This window comes from Dermochelys coriacea, chromosome 8 (genome assembly GCF_009764565.3).
Source record: "Dermochelys coriacea isolate rDerCor1 chromosome 8, rDerCor1.pri.v4, whole genome shotgun sequence".
NCBI lineage: Eukaryota > Metazoa > Chordata > Testudines > Dermochelyidae > Dermochelys > Dermochelys coriacea.
This window is the reverse complement of record NC_050075.1, coordinates 80,040,263-80,056,747: the sequence shown is the minus strand read 5'-3', so window position 1 is coordinate 80,056,747 and position 16,485 is coordinate 80,040,263. Positions and strand designations below refer to the sequence as shown.

The following is a 16,485-nucleotide window of genomic DNA, read 5'->3' as shown; positions in this document are numbered from 1 at the left end:
CAAATTGTTGAGTATATATTTTTCCATAGGGTTTTTAATCCATTTACCCAAGTGTAAAGAGCCTTCTAAATTTATATTCTATACATCAGGTATATTTTATAAGGTATATTTGATGTTAATTATTTTTAAAAAAAATGAAATTGTAAAATATTAAAAATGAGCATAAGGAAAAAATTATCCAGCTTGTTATTGACAAAAGGTTAATGTACAGTGTAAGTGATGTCAGTGACTCCTGTTGATTTTAGTATTACTTCATTGTTTTTACAATTTTGCTGATCTTAGATTTGCACATGAGATGTTTGGGGACAATTATGAGTTTCTTGAAAGATAAGTAAAAGGAACGAATGTGCTCCCATCCAACTGGCTAGTTTGCAGTGCTGGAACAAAGTTAAAACAGTGCAGGCTTTTTAAGAGCAGAATATTGTCTTCACTGCTACCCAAGACCATTCAAAGCTGTGTGTAAAAGGAGGGAAGTGTAATTCAGATTCCTATCCCTTGTGCATTGGAGAAGTGAACAGAGATGTGAGGCAGGGGAGGGTGTTGTGTGTGTTTTTAAGTTGCGTAGGAGATATTTTACAGTATTGAAACTTCACTGGAGTGTGATGTAACTCATTAGAAGGGATGTCTCTCTCTGAAAACCCAGATTGGCCTCCATCCCAGGCTGATTCTGTGAAAACTTGCTTTCTATAATTTGGTGGCATCAGAAAAGTTGACTCCTGACGCTGGAGTGATAGATAATGTTGTTTATATATTTTTTAAAGTCTTTCAATGTTTAAAGATTCTTGTGTTCCTTTGATTCTCACATCTCTTGTTTTAGATCATTGTCCTGCAATGTGTCCCAGATTTGGGCTTTGGAGACTGAGAGGTGTTGAATACTCTGAACTGCCTGTGAAGTGCTCTAAAACTCAAAGGGCAGCAGCTTAAGAACATTCCCATTATAAATCAGTCCTATAGAATATAATAGAGATGAAACCAGCTCGGTTCTATAGAAATGTAATACGGTTCTATAAAACATAGATTTAATACTTAATGAATGGTATCCCTTTCATTGGTGCTGCAACATTATCTGCTCCCCAACCTCTGAAGGAGGAGGTCATTCTCATTCTTGATACTGACTTCGCAGCCCTGAATCAGGAAGGATTTCCTTCTCCCTGCTTTCCTCTCTGTCTTTTAAGGGTAGCACAGCAGAATCAGGATCAGGAAACCATTAACTTCCATTTCAGGGAAGGAAGGCAAAAATAGCAGGTGGATAAAGGTGCCAGCTGAAAGATGGCAGGAAAATGGACATTATTGTGGAATTATAAAAGACAAGCAGAAGCATATTGCATCTTCACCAGGGTGCATGACTGTATTATGGCCTAGCTTAAAAACAGAATTTGGAGCTGGCTGTTTTGCTTTAGCACTTGCATGGTGAGGTGGAGGGCAGAGAAAGAGCAGGGCACAGAGCATAGAAGCAGTTCTGCCTCTGCCCCTGCTGGGGTCACTGTGTGCAGGGGAGAACAGTTACTACAATTGTTCCCAGTTGCCTGAGGGCCCTGCCTCCCCCTCCGCTCTGCAATCACCTGTGCAAGAAGGCATGGAACTGGGGAAATGGGAGTGAAGAGGAGAGTAGAATGAAGAGAACTCAAGAGATGAAAACTGGAGGAGGAGAGAGCAAGTCAGGGAAACAAAGGCAAGAGACAACTGATGGGGAGTGAGAGAAGAGAGAGAGAGAAACAAGAGGAAGGGAATGAGGTTGCAGGAGGTAGGAGAGGTGAAGGACCAATAGCAGTGGAGGTGGGAAATGAGGGTGAGAGAGAGACAGAGGATAAACGGTCAATGTGGGAATAGAAAACCTAAGATGGGGGAAGAGAACAAGATAGGAAGGGGAGACATCCCTGAAGGGTAGGGAAAAAGTAAAAGAGAATCCAAGGAAGGAGTGAGGGGAACTGGATCTGCGGAACTCTAGCGGCTGGGGAGAGCAGACTCAGAAGGGGAGCAGAAAACCTGAAGGGAAAATGAAGGAGATGTACAGACAACTTCCAAGGTGGAGGGGAATGGGAGAGGCGAGAGGACTTGTGGCAGGATAGCAAAAAACCAAGAGAAGGAGAAACATTTAGCATTTACTGTTTATTGCACTTTCCTTCCCTATAACTCACTGCACTTGACAGAGATGGTGAAGCATCATTCACCCCATTTTAATGATGGGGAAACTCAGGCAGAGAAGAGATTACAATGGAAAACATAAACTAATGTAAGCAAAGTCAGGATGAGCTCTACCCTGACATCTGGTGGCGAGTCATTGTGGGTTGTGGAAAAGAACTTCAGGGGCTGATCTCATTTACATAGGCACACCCACCCTGCCTACATGGTCACTTTGGCTGCTGTAGGAGCCCCAGTTTCTCTGTTATTGGGGCAGGAATAAACTGTTGTTATCCTGATTATGTGAATCAAGGACAGTGGAACTATACTCGGCCTTTTGTTATGATGGAGGGTCTCACCGTCAACTAAGCAGCACTTGCTAGGCAAGTGTCATGGGTTCCAAAACCCAGTGAGGTGAGAGAGGCTGGGGACTAGTATTAATACTTGATGGTATGGGCCCCCTAGTGAGGGCCTTACATGCTAATTGCACTTCCTCCTCTCTCCACTGTGGAATATCAGAGCTAATTTTGATTCCATTAGGAGTCTAGTTACAGGCTGCTGAGCTGAATTCACTTGAGCTAATGGTGCACCAGCACTGAGGCTCCCTACTACAAGCTGAAATCACAAAAGAGCTAAATTTACTAAGAGCTGAAATCACTGAGTGTTGTGTAGTGGGGGAGCCTGAAGATATATGGCGGAGCAGTTTGTGGGACGGCGAGCAGAGTGGCTGGTGGAGCAGAAAGAAAAGGAGTACTTTTGGCACCTTAGAGACTAACAAATTTATTAGAGCATAAGCTTTCGTGAGCTACAGCTCACTTCATCGGATGCATTTGGTGGAAAAAACAGAGGAGAGATTTATATACACACACACAGAGAACATGAAACAATGGGTTTATCATACACACTGTAAGGAGAGTGATCACTTAAGATAAGCCATCACCAACAGCAGGGGGGGGAAGGAGGAAAACCTTTCATGGTGACAGCGGTTTGTCGGATGCCTGGAGCAGCTCATGGGGGCAGCTGGCAGAGTGGAGCCCCATGGAGAGGTGGGGCAATCAGCTTTGGACCATGTGAGGGGCCCCTTAACCCCTTCCCCCCCGCATCTCCACCTAGGTTGGAAGGTAAAACTCTGCAGATAAACTTTCAAACTCTGGGGCTGCCCTGACCAGGGACAGAGACTTTTGGCTCTTGGACTTTTGGGACTTTGGGTGATTTTGGGTTGCTGGACTCAAGAACCAAAGGGAAATGACACGCCCCAATTTGCTTGGGTTGGGTTTTTTTGCTCATGGGTTGTGTTATGAATCCTGTTAGTGGTGTTTCCCCAACATAATGCCACATTGTTTCTCTCTGTTATTAAAAGGCTTTCTGCTACACTCAGACTATCTGCTCACGAGAGTGGAAGTATTGCCTCTTGGAGGCGACCAGCAGGAGTGGTATATATTTGTCCCAGGTCACGGCTCGAGCCGGTTTTGCATTGTGTTATTGGAATGGAACCCCTAGATATTGAACCCGGCCCTTGTTGCTGCCAACTCTGACGGGCAGAAGGGTTACACTAAAGTGACTTGTGCTGCTCACTGGCAGATTCAGAGGTAGAACCCAGATCTCTCCACATAAACATCTTGGAGAAAGAGAGAAAAGGTTTCACCTGGAGAAATAAATACATAAATAACACCTGAAAAGAATATAAGATCAGAAAAAGCTAAATTTAGGGGGGGAAATGACATCAAGAAACTGGAAAAAATCAGCTAAGGTATAGATAAAACTTTCTAGAACCGCAAATCCTCCTTTTTATATCTGAAAGTGCCAGTGAAAAGTGAAATTAAAAGATTGAATATGCTAAAAATGAGAGAAAAGTCAATGACTTAAACAGTGACACAAACCAGTTCACTAGAGTGAACTTAGATTGACCCAAAAGTAAAATCTTATAAAAAGAAGCTTAAAACCAACAGACCAGTTTTATAAACATTCCAGTGACAGCAGTTGGTTTTAAAAAAATAAAGCACTCCCCTGCAGTGTTTGCAACTCAAATATTACAGTAGAGAATCTGAAAACAAAAGTAACTTCATTTATTTTCATTGCACAAATTAAGTAAAGAGCACAAATAATGACAAGCAAGTTGGGTTCTTTACATTCTTTCATTTGGGTGTTGTTAGTAAATGCCTTTGTTTACAACAAGTGGCTTTTTAGCTTACAGATAAAAATCAAAGTTAGGTGATAAACACCTCTGTTTAGAAGTTTTACCTTATTTCATCTTACCTTCAAACACATTCTTTTCCACTCAATTTTAGATGCTAAATAGGTCAAGTTTAATTGCCAGTGAACTGTGTACTAAACTAATTTGACAGCTTTAAAATAAATATGTGAACACAAAAATATACCTTAACATTCAACATCACTGTTTCTCACTGCATTGAGATAAAATTTGTAAAACTTCTAAAAACTTACTGGCAGGTGACACACTGCAGGCTGCTGCATTGTTATCTCTTGGATGGCTGAGAAGAGTAAGAGCAGCTACAGCAGCTACTGCACTATAAAAGGTGTCATCTTAATGTCAGAGGAGGAGCAATGATTGAGGAGTTGGCTTCACAAATGCAAATATTTCACAATTTATTTGGCAACACAGCATTTTTTTCTGCCCTGGGCAGAAACTTTCATGAAAGAAAATGCCTATGACAAGAAAGAAAGCTAGAGACAAGGAAACTGATCTAATCTCATTAAAGTAAATTGGAGTTTACCTTCCATTTAAATGGGAGCAGCACTTCAAAGACAAAGCTATTGCTATTAAAAATTCCCAGGCTTAAATCTTAAATCTGTTGTAGTCTCTGACACAAGCTAAGGCACAAACAATATCTGTTGAACGCTTCAGTGTAATCCTGAAGTGGGGGATGTCCACTCATGGCATGTCTACACTACAAAGTAAAGGTTTCAGAGTAGCAGCCGTGTTAGTCTGTATTCGCAAAAAGAAAATAAATGCATCCGATGAAGTGAGCTGTAGCTCACGAAAGCTTATGCTCTAATAAATTTGTTAGTCTCTAAGGTGCCACAAGTACTGCTTTTCTTCTTACTACAAAGTAAAGTCAACTCAATGTAATTCGACATCCAGCCAGTGCAGTAATTAAGTCACTTGTGTGTGTCCACACCACGCTCATTGTGTTGGTGGATTGCATCCTCACAAGCAGCGCTTACATCGATGCACAGAGCAGTGCACCGTGGGTAGCTATCCCACAGTGCAATTATCTGCAGGGGGTTCTGGGAAGGGCTTGCAATGCCTCATGGGACCAAAACATTGTCACAAGGTGGAATGGGAACATGGCTTTGGCCACCCATGGTGCAATTTCCACCCCCCCGCCCCACCCACAAATAACCCATACTTTCTCCCACCTTTTTTCGAAAGCCTGGCTTAGCCGTGCATACACCACAGACTGAGAAGCATGGATGCTGCTCAGCTGTGCACTATTCTTGTAAAAAGAAAAGGAATACTTGTGGCACCTTAGAGACTAACAAATTTATTTGAGCATAAGCTTTCGTGAGCTACAGCTCACTTCATCGGATGCATGCAGTGGAAAATACAGGGGGAGATTTTATATACACAGAGAACATGAAACAATGGGTGTTAAATTTGTTATCTCTAAGGTGCCACAAGTACTCCTTTTCTTTTTGTGGATACAGACTAACACGGCTGCTACTCTGAAACTGTCACTATTCTTGTGAGCATTACAAACACTTCCTGCTTTATCCTGCAACATTTTCATAGCCGAGACATAAGCTGCTGCACAGAACATTGCAATGTCATCCAAGCAGCCCTGCTGCAAGCCATAGGGCTTCTATGTTGCTAATAACAGTCACGCAGCAGCTGAACATGGTAAAGTGCCATCTCTGGTTCTGGGAAACAAGCACTGACTGGTGGGATTGCATCATTATGCAGCTACAAGATGACGAGCAGTGGCTGCAGAACTTTCAAATGCAGAAGGCCACTGTCCAGGAATTTTGTGCAGAGGTTTCCCCAGCCCTAAAGTGCAGCAATATGAGACTCACTCTGACAGTGGAACGAGTGGCGATCTCTCTATGGAAACTTGCAACTCCAGACTGCTATCAATCACCGGGGAATCAATTTGGAGTTCATAAATCCACTGTGGGAGCTGTTGTGATCCAAGTGTGCAAGGCCATTCATGTTCTGCTAAGAAGCAGAGTGACTCTGGGCAATGTGCATAACATAGTGGATGGTTTTGCAGCAATGACGTTCCCTAACTGGGGTGGGGCAATAGACGGCATGCATATCCCTATCTTGGCACCAGAAGACCTTACCAAAAATTACATAAACCTTAAAGAATACTTTTCAATGGCGTTGCAAGCGCTGGTGAATCACGGGGTGTTTTACCGACATCAACGTGGGATGGTCAGGAAAGGTTCATGACATGCACATCTTTAGTAAAACAGATCTGTTCAGAAAACTGCAATAAGGGACTTTCTTTCCAGACCCCAAAATAACTATTGATAATGTTGAAATGCCAATTGCAATCCTGGGGGCCCAGTCTACCCCTTTTTCCCATGGCTCATGAAGCCATACACCGCCCATCTGGTCAGTAGTAAAGAGCGGTTCAACAATAGGGTGAGCAAGTGCAGAATGGTGGTGGACTTGCCTTTGGGCATTTAAAGAGTTGTTGGTGCAGTTTGCTCACTAGGTTAGACCTCAGTGAAAACAATATCCCCATTGTTATCACTGCCTGCTGTGTGCTCCACTATGAGGCAAAAGGAGAGAAATTTCGGCAGGGTTGGAGTGTGGAGGCAGATAGGCAGGAAGCTAATTTTGAACAGCCAGATACCAGGCTGGTATCAATAAGCCTGGTATCAAGGCAATAGGAAGAGCCCAGCAAGGGGCTCTGCATCTCAGGAAGTACTGAAGAGAGTAATGAGCCACAGTAATGTGCACTGCTTATCTGCATTGCCTTTCCATACCATCTTCTTTGTTGAATCAGGTTCCCTGTTCCCTTCCCCAAGCCCCCATGATTGGAAAAAATAAAGAGTATTTCATTCTTGAAATGTTTACTTTTATTGCATACACATAAAGAAACTTAAAGAACAGTAAAATAATTTAACCTTGGGCAAACGGTGTGATAAAATTGGGAGGGGAGAAACCAAGTCAGCTTGTCTGTGAAAGCACAGTAGACTTGACCATCAAAGGCCTTTGAATGGCTACCTTTTGTTCTTGGTACATTCCCCCTATGTTGAGTGGAAGGGATAGTGAACTGCCCCCTCATTCTACCCCTTCTGGAACGTTTGGGGTAGGGGGATTGGGAACAGGGCGATGCTTGCAGGCAGGTTTGAAGGGGCTGCAGAGGTAGGCTAGTCTGAGGCTGCATTTCTTGAAGCACAACTAGGTGCCTCAATATGTCTGATTGGTCCTTCATAATCCGCAGCATCTTATCCTGCTTGGCATGCTCATGCTACTGGGACACTCTCCTGCTCTCAATGTCCATGTCCAGTTTTTCAGACAATGGAATCCTCCAGGCTCTTAGCTCCATCTCAGCTGTGCCAGAGGCATTCATTATCTTGCTGAACATGTCATCACACACCCTCTTTTTCCACCTTCTAATCTAAGAAAGCCTCTGTGCTGGTGTGGAGGATGCACTGAAGGACAAGCTTTCTGTTGTAAAGAATGCAAAGCACAAGGCAACCATTGTCAGCACATACCCTGGATCTAGTGTAATGTCACTATATAAAAACACTCCCCTTATTACACTAAAGTGAAAGCAAGAACATAATCAGAATCCCTAGCTATTCAATGAACTGGTTTGCTGTTCTAGCTATGGTAGGTATGGCCCAGTGGCAACTTGTAGCAAACCAATTACAGGAGCACAGGTGGACACTGCCCCCATCCCCCTAGCAATGAGACCAGGGACCAGCATTAAGCTTCCCAAATTGTTATCTTTGTCCCAGAGAGCTCCAGAGGGTGGGGTGTTTGCGGCCACAAGAGAACCCAGGAAGCTCACCCACCCCCTTCCCTTAATGCTGCTGGTGGTAGACACTCTGGACTTGCAGAATTTGAGGTCACCAACAATCACTGACAACCAAACCACTGGCATGTTAGGGAAAGCATGGTTGAGAAACACAGAATTCACCAGGGGTGGTGGGTCATATGCTTTATTGTTTCTGGGTTGAGCACTTGTCATGAAAATTTTCCCCCATTTCCCCTAGGTGACCCTATGTGATCTCAGTCTCCTGAGGGTTACAGAGGCAGTAAGGGAGCAGATGCGTAGCTAAAGTGGCCACTGGGAAGCAGATACCCACTGCACCTCACTTTTTCTTCAAATTATACATAAACTAAAAGAGTACAAACCCCTACAGTTTGACTGGAATTGCATACTCACCAGAGGTGTCTTCCCCGGCATCACGCTCGGCCACTGTGCTGTCCTGTGATTGGCTGGGCTCCGGGGTTAAAAACAGCTCCTGGCTCTTGGGGAGAATGGATCCACTGCTCGCCTGTCTCCCATTCCCCTCCTCTTCCTCTTCCATAATGTCTTCCTTGTTGTTGCCTGAGGTAACTCGGGACTCAGACTCCTGGAAGATGTTCATGCTGCATTTGGGGATAGTGGTGGGGTCACTGCCAAGAGTCGAATGCAGCTCATTGTAGAAGCAACATATCTGTGATGCAGAACCAGAATGATTCCTTTGTCTTTTGGTGCACTTGCCAAAGTACTTTGATTTCACACAGCACTACTGCATGTCTCTGCTGTAGCCCTTCTCCTCCATGCCCCATATGATCTTTTCATAGATGTCTACGTTTCATCTGCTGGATTGGAGCTCTGCTCCCCACAGACCAATAAAGTCCACCATCTCTTGTGCCCTCCAGACTGCACTATGTTTGGGGCATTGAGTCACCATGATCAGGTAGGCTGGCAAACTCTCCACACTGATCAAACAGAAAATGGGAATTCAAAAGTTCCCCTGGCTTTTATTGGGGAGGAGCTGTTTCCTGTGTACCTGGCTGCTAAATAGCAGAGTTGAAAACTATCTCCAGAGCGGTCACAGCAGAGCACTGAGAGACACCTCCTGGAGGCCAATTCAGTCAATTTCCACAAGGCTGCTTCTATACCACCTCTGTCAACTCATTAACATCAAATTAAGTATTCTGTCTCTCACAGAGGTGGAGTAATTAAAAGCTAAAGTTAGAGGCGAGTTAGGTCGCTTGAAGGGACCTGGCAGTGTAGCTGCATACATTATTAGGTTCATGTAACATGGCTTCCATTGAGCTAATTTGTAGTGTAGATCAGGCCTCAGTGTCAACCATGTGGTGCCTCTAGGTATCTCTAAATTGCTGTCACAGGGTGTGACTGTAGTTGAAGTAGACATACCCAAACTAGCTCAGGTCCCAGAACTGTGAAGCTGCAGCAATATGGCCTAGCCCTGCAAGTTATTATCCAGGGTTTCAGGTAGGTTTGTGCAGCCTGCACTAAAATGGCTTCACTGCTTCGGGACTCAAGCTAGCTCTACACAAGCTGCAATCAGCCCCTATGATTGCAATCTAGATATACCTTGTGTGGTTGCCAGACCTCAACCCCTGGGAGCAGTCCATGACTCTGCCATGCTGGCTGCTAGGAATGACATCAGAGAGGCCCTATGCATGTGCGCTTTCCTTGGCTCTGGAGAGGGGCAGGTTACTCTGATGCTTAGCCATGATGAAGCTCAGAGAGGTACATATCCCTTATTTGCCCCCATTACCATAGTATCTGAGCATCCCACATTATTTGTATTTACCCTCACAACACCCCAGGGAGGCATGGAGGAATTATTAACCCCATTTTGAAGATGGGGAACAGAGGCAGAGCAGCTAAATGACTTGCCCAAGTCACACAGGAAGTCTGTGGTGGAGCAGGGACTTGACCCCTTGTTTCCCAAGTCCTAGGTTAGTCCCCTAAGCACTAAATCATCCTTCCTCTCTCACTGTTAAGAACAGCTGCGAGAGAAGCAGCATTGATTGAGGCACAGTGTCTCCTGTTTTTCCCCAGTGCTTGGGGATGAGGACACATCCCCCAACACCTCCATTCAATACTCCCCACTGGCACTTCCCCCCCTTTTCTGGAACCATCCTCATCCATTTTTCTTCTCACCCAGTTCTTCTGCAGTCCTTGTTCCCAGGGGCTACACAGGGAGAAAGGGGAATGAAGATCTGTGGGGGGGCTCCTTGGGAAAAATTCAAAGGCAGGGAACTAATTTGAAAGATCTCCCCGCCTTCCTGAGCATCTCTGTGGGTGCTATCATACAGCAGGCATGGACAGCAAGGAGAAATGTGGAGGAGCACAGCTCCTCCTTCTCTGCTAAAAGCAGAGTTAGAGTTCCCCCTCCTCTCCCTCCCTCTCCTGGACTCCCCTTTGTCCCATTCTCTTCCCTATGTCATGCAAGATGATACAATGTCATCACTGCATGATGGCAATACCCACAACTACTTAAAGTTGGTAGAACTGTTGAGCTCCCACTCCTATTTGGCTTTACTTTAACCACTGTGTACAAAGTCCCTGCTTGACCTCATCTGTCAGTGCAGTACAGGAGGGGACTTTTTGGGGCACCCAGAAGGCCTTTGTTAAAATTCTGCCACCAAATTGAGTGAGGATTGGGATGATTTCCAGGCCCTTTAAGGAGTTCTCTCTTCCCTGGATATACTACTAAAGCTTTTCCAGAGAGATTTGTCTCTCTTGCTCATAAAATACTTCTGAAGAGCTAGTTCTATTTCCTTACAATGTGCTTGACTCCACTCAATGGCAGTATTTAAAAAAAAAATGCTTAGGGGAGAGTACACCTCATCTGTCTCCCCCACACTGCTTTCAAATGAGACGTGTTTCATATGGTGCTGCACTATCAATCCACGCTGTAGAGTTTTCAGGATGAAAGTACAAACATCTCCAGTATGAGTTTGCCAAGTGCTGCTGTTTGCTAACTTGGCTACCTTCAAGGCCCCCATGTACTCCATAGCAAGCTTGACCTAAATTATTTGGCAAAGCCTGCAGATTTTCATGGGGGCTCCTGCAGATTCTGTGGCATCTTTAGATACATTAAAAATGGAGGCTATTAATTAAATAGATAAGGGAATGAATACTAATATCAGTGCATCATCCTTTGCTTATTTAATTTGATATTAGATTTCATTTGTTTCATGGACCCCAAATGTTTAATTATCAGTGTGTTGCGGGGTTGTATTGTATTGAATACGCATAATTGTATGTTGAGACTTGAGGCAAGGAAGAGTTGGGCTGCTGGTTAGGGAACAGTTGGATATCTCTGGTGCATTGAAAGGTGTGTGAAGCAGTTTGGGTTTGCATGATTAGCTAAATGTTTTGCTTAGCGAAATAGATAACAATATTAAAGCAATAAAGGTGTGAGATACACAAATGTTGCTAAGAAACTCATTTCATGGCCCCAGTCTCAAAATGATTCTTGGTTACATAAGCTTGATACCATTGTCACATAGCAGGGGTCACTATTCACTGCCTGCAGTGGTTCCTCTTACATATGCCTATTTTTGAAAACCAAATGAAAATAAAACATAGTATCTACTAAAAATAATAGCCACAAACTAATAAGGCTACTTCATAAAATTTTCAAATACAGATGACTAGAATGGAGATCTGGGCATTGGACATCTGTCAATAACTATCATCTTTGCTTTTCTGTGGCTTTTTGCTCACATGACAACTTCTTGTTCTCCGAACAGGTCCTTCTGCAATGGCCCAGTCAATTGCTTAGATGGATCTACCACCTGGAGTCTGTGTTTGCTATTCCTGATGGTGCTCATTGTCAGTGACAAAGTGGACAAATGTTTATGATCACTGCCAGTAGCAACCTGAATGACCTCAAGAAACTGTGAGCCAGTGTCCTCCTGAGTTTTACTTAAGATGTCTTCTGTTCCTCCTTCGAGCTTGACCCTCAAGGGTGGTTACGATGTCTGAGCGTGGTCTGGATGGTCTGGCTATTACCTTAATTGGTTGCCAGCCACTTTGTTTGAAATCTAACAGCCATTCTGATTTGGGATTGATGTAACTGTCATTCACAGTATTTCCTGTGTCCCCTAAGACGTTTTAAATACCTGGCATTTAGTGGAGTCTATGCTGCTGTGATTCTTTTATTTCTATTATCTATTATATTCTATTATTTATTTATTTACTGTTATCCTTGCAGTGCTGCATCTTGTACAGAAAGTATTCTAGCCTTGGGTTTAAAGATTTTCAATAAGAGATTCAGGACAGTAGTACAGGTAAATTTTATATCATACAGATATTATGGATGCACCAGACAGCAACTCCACAGTTAGGGTTGCATTCTAAAAGTTCCTTAAAATGATGAGAAATTCCTGTTTTTCTCTAAAAGTAGATGACCTATCAGTGTAAAATGTCACAGTTCTAGTTTTTATGCCAATTGAATTTCCCATGGAGTTTTTGGTTGGTCTCTCTTCATAAATGTTAAAAACTAGTTTGAGCTCTGGCTGAATTTTTTTCCTTGGCAGTCCTGCTTTTGCATTATTGACTAATATCTTTTTAAAAAACATTGTCTGTCGACTCAAAACCTGGGAGAGAGGTAAAGCTTGAATAGATCTAGTGCAGCAGATCTTTTTTGTTTTTTTAATTTGAATTTGGTATCATTATTAGCTATTTTTTGTGTTATGACTAAAATCTTATGTTATGTGCACCTGAAACTTGATTGATTGAAGCCTGGTGCAGAGAAAGCTGGCTGATTGAGGTCACATGGGTGCACACAAATTTGATGAAAAAGCTAACTTGCAGCACACAGTTTTTCCCATTAGGAAAACTATGCTTTTCTTTCCAATTTTATTCTACAATGAACAGGATATTTAAGGACTCATGCGCAGCTGTAGCCACATAAGCGCTCATGCACAGTTGCTGACAGAAAAATATCCTCCAATCAACTGCTTAACATCCAGCTTCCCCACATGTCTGCCCCTCCCACTGTCCCCAGCCCAACAGCCCCCGCCTATGCTTAAGTAAAAAAAAAACTTAGCAAAATTAATATGCCAAAACTTATCTGAGAGATGGTTATGGTTGTGACACACACAACGTTAGAGCTGTGCACAGAATGGCAATTCCATTTAGCAGAGGGTTTTAATAATTTGAAATTTAGTACTATCCTATTCAGAATGAAAACCAAAAATTTCAACCTCAATAGAACCTCAACTCTGGGGCAGTGTGCCTGGTTGGCTGCTCCAGAGCCATGGACCCTGGAAGCCCAGGGGTCCCCAACACTGAGGCAGTCTTCTTGGCAGCCTGCCCTAGTGCTGTAAACTCTGGAAGCCCTGGGACCACGGACTCCAAGGCAGTGCTGCAGATGGGCTGCCAAGCCAAGCAGGTGAGATGGCAGAAAAACAGAAGGAACCCTGCCTGAATTCCACTGGAACTTTGTTGAAATCAAACTGTCTCTATGAAATGTTCCAATCTGGACAAATTAGCAAATCTGATAAAAAGTTTTATGGGAATTTTTCTGACCAGATCTTCATAACATACTTGACACAGATCCACAAAAGGAAGGAAATGAAAAGTTAAGCCAGTTCACAGTAGTCCGTCCTTCTCTCACAGGCACACACTTTGCCATTACCACAACTACTATACAACACAGATTGTACAATGTTTTCTAAACCTGACCCCTTCAGGTAGCCAGCCTACCATCACCCCTTTCAGCTGCCCTTCTGCTACATCCCTTTGCCGTACTACCCTCTCCTAACACAACCAATTACTATACCAAATTTCCACAGCTCCCGTTGTTAGGAAAAAATAATCTAGTAACAAAGAATGCATACAGAAGGTCCAAAATTGGGAAGGGTTGAGATTGCAGTATGTAGTCTGTGGTATACAGTAGTTGTGGTGATGGTAAGATGTGTGCCTGTGGGTGAAGGAGTAGAGGGCATGTACTTTTAAAAGGCTTAACTTTTCATTTCTCTGCTTTTGTATGTTGTAGCTGGTATTTATAAAAACAACAAGGAGTCCGGTGGCACCTTAAAGACTAACAGATTTATTTGGGCATAAGCTTTCGTGGGTAAAAAAACACTTCTTCAGATGCATCATGAAAGCTTATGCCCAAATAAATCTGTTAGTCTTTAAGATGCCACCGGACTCCTTGTTGTTTTTGTGGATACAGACTAACACGGCTATCCCCGATACCTGGTATTTATAGGAACTCTAACTGCTCCTAAACACAGATTTTTGTGTATTAATTTATTAGTATGTCACCCCTTCCCCTTAGGCATGGCTCAAGTTCCTCCCTCGTGCTTGCTAATTGGAGTGCCCTCTTCTCCCTCCTTGCATGGGAGAGATGGGGGAGTCCTGGGTTCTTTGTTGTGATGCCTGGTGTCTCCACCCAAGACAACTCCTCTCTGTGCTTGGGACACAAGGGGTTCTGTCCCTTGGGAAAATTAATACAGTTACTATTCTTAACAAGGAGTATGACCCCAGAAACAAGAAACAAAATACAGTAATACAAACCTCAACAAATGAAATGCCACACCCCACAATAATAATGTAACAAAGGGGGACTTTACTGCAGACAGAAAACAGAGGCTGTAGGGAACCAAAGGGTGAGGGCTAACTGCTAAATGCTAAAACAAATGCAATAAATTCCCCATTTCCCATCATTCACAACTGTACCACAACTCCCAGCTCCCTGGCTGGGCAGATACATTGCCTAAGATAAGTTTGGAGGTGGGTGTAGCAGTGCTGCAAACACCTGACAGATTAAAGAAAACAAAAAGGGCCCTCTTACAGTATTTTCACCCCTGAGTGGGGCAGGGTCCTCTCCGGGCTCCCTAGTCCAGAGTTGTGCGCCAGTCCTGGCTGCTTCTCGGTAGCCAGGACTGGGTCAGATCTCTGCCTCTTTGGACGCTGGTGTCTGGAGGGCTGGCACTATATGACCATGTGCTAGATACCAATGGAGTTCAAAGACCCCCTTTGTGGGGAGGGGAGTTAATCAGAAACTCCCTGAGCTGTTCAGCTTCTCCCTCAGCTCAGCATCAAACTCACCCAACCAAAACTAAAATACTTGTCTCAGTCAGGCTGTGCCCTTCTGCTATGGGGGTTGAGCTGCCCTCTTCTGCACTGGCCAAGCAAACTGCCTTTATAAATCATCCCATTAGAAGCCTCCCCATTGGCTTTTGCTGGAGTTTCTATCCATTTCTGTCCCCACTCCAGACTCTAGGCAAGCTGGGAATTGATGACTAGAGCCATTATTGTTGTAATCCATATGGTGGGACCTCCCTAGAGACTCAGTCTATAGGTGCTGATGGAACTAAGGATGCTGGGGATGTGGCAGCATGCCCTGGCTTGAAGTGGTTTCCATCATATCCAGAGTTTACGGTTTGGCTCAATGGTTCTCAGCACCCCTACTATACAAATTGTTCCAGCACCCCTGGTCCAGTCCAGCATTCCAGGAGCTGACAAACTCCAAAGAGGGTTATAATAAATTCACAGAATCATTCAGAGCTTCATTCTTCATCTGGGTGCAATTCAGCCCAAAGCAGAGAGCCCACACCGGGCCCTAATGCGCCTTTTAAGCCCCACTTAAAGCACTCTGGCTTGATTTTCACCCTCAGGACGTAACTCCTTCCAGTTTCTGCCAGGGTGTGTCGTGTATGTAAATGCTGGAACATTGGCTTGAGAATGTTCTGGAAAGTTCCGTGGCCGTTGGCTTCCATCTGGCCAGTTCTTAGAATGTTAGGGTGCTGAACCCAGAGCTCCTGGAGCAAGAGGAGACCAACTGGCCGTGAGGGGGACAGGAACCCCCTGTGCCCCATAAGGGCATTGAGGAAGGAAATGTCCTGAGCCAAGCAGAACATTTTTGTCTCTTGAGAAGACCAGACTGGCTGCTCCCTGGAGGGATGGGAGAGTGACAGGCAGTTCTCTGGGTGGGACAGGAGGATGGACGGACAGGGAGACGGGAGTGGACAAGATCGCCCTCTGTGGCATAGGAGAGGAGAGGCTGCTCCGTGGCAGCATGGAAGTGTTAGTGCTGCTCCTTGTCAGGATGGCAGAGCGGAGTGGCTGATCCCATGAGGAACCACACAACAAGACAGGTGAATGAATGGTCTGCTCCAAGCAGAACAGCAGAGGGATCGTGCTGCTCCTGGCAGGAGGGGAAGAAGAAGGAAAGAAAAGGGAAAAAATGGGGAAAAGAGAATAAAATTGCAAATATCAGGGCTCAGGAGAACAAAAAGGCAGCATGGAGAAGTGTGAATTTATTTGTAACAAAATATAGGGAGGAGGTGAGAAGAATATTGAGCGAGAACAGGAGAAAAGCCTTTAAATTGCTATATAACAATGTGAAATCTAGGCAAGGGCTACCAGAGCATAACTTGGGAAAATATCTGGGTTT

At 44.1% G+C, this 16,485-nt stretch overlaps 1 protein-coding gene across 1 annotated transcript in view; it reads right to left on the bottom strand.

Annotated features, from left to right (window-relative positions):
• Positions 1-4,685, bottom strand: part of LOC119860117 (uricase-like) — a 31,749-nt gene extending 27,064 nt beyond the window's left edge. Inside the window, exon 1 of the mRNA XM_038413377.2 lies at positions 4,567-4,685. Within this exon, the coding sequence (XP_038269305.1) occupies positions 4,567-4,596 (30 nt within the window). The 5' untranslated portion in view covers positions 4,597-4,685. The remainder of the gene's footprint in view (positions 1-4,566) is intronic.
• Between the last annotated feature and the right edge of the window lie 11,800 nt (positions 4,686-16,485).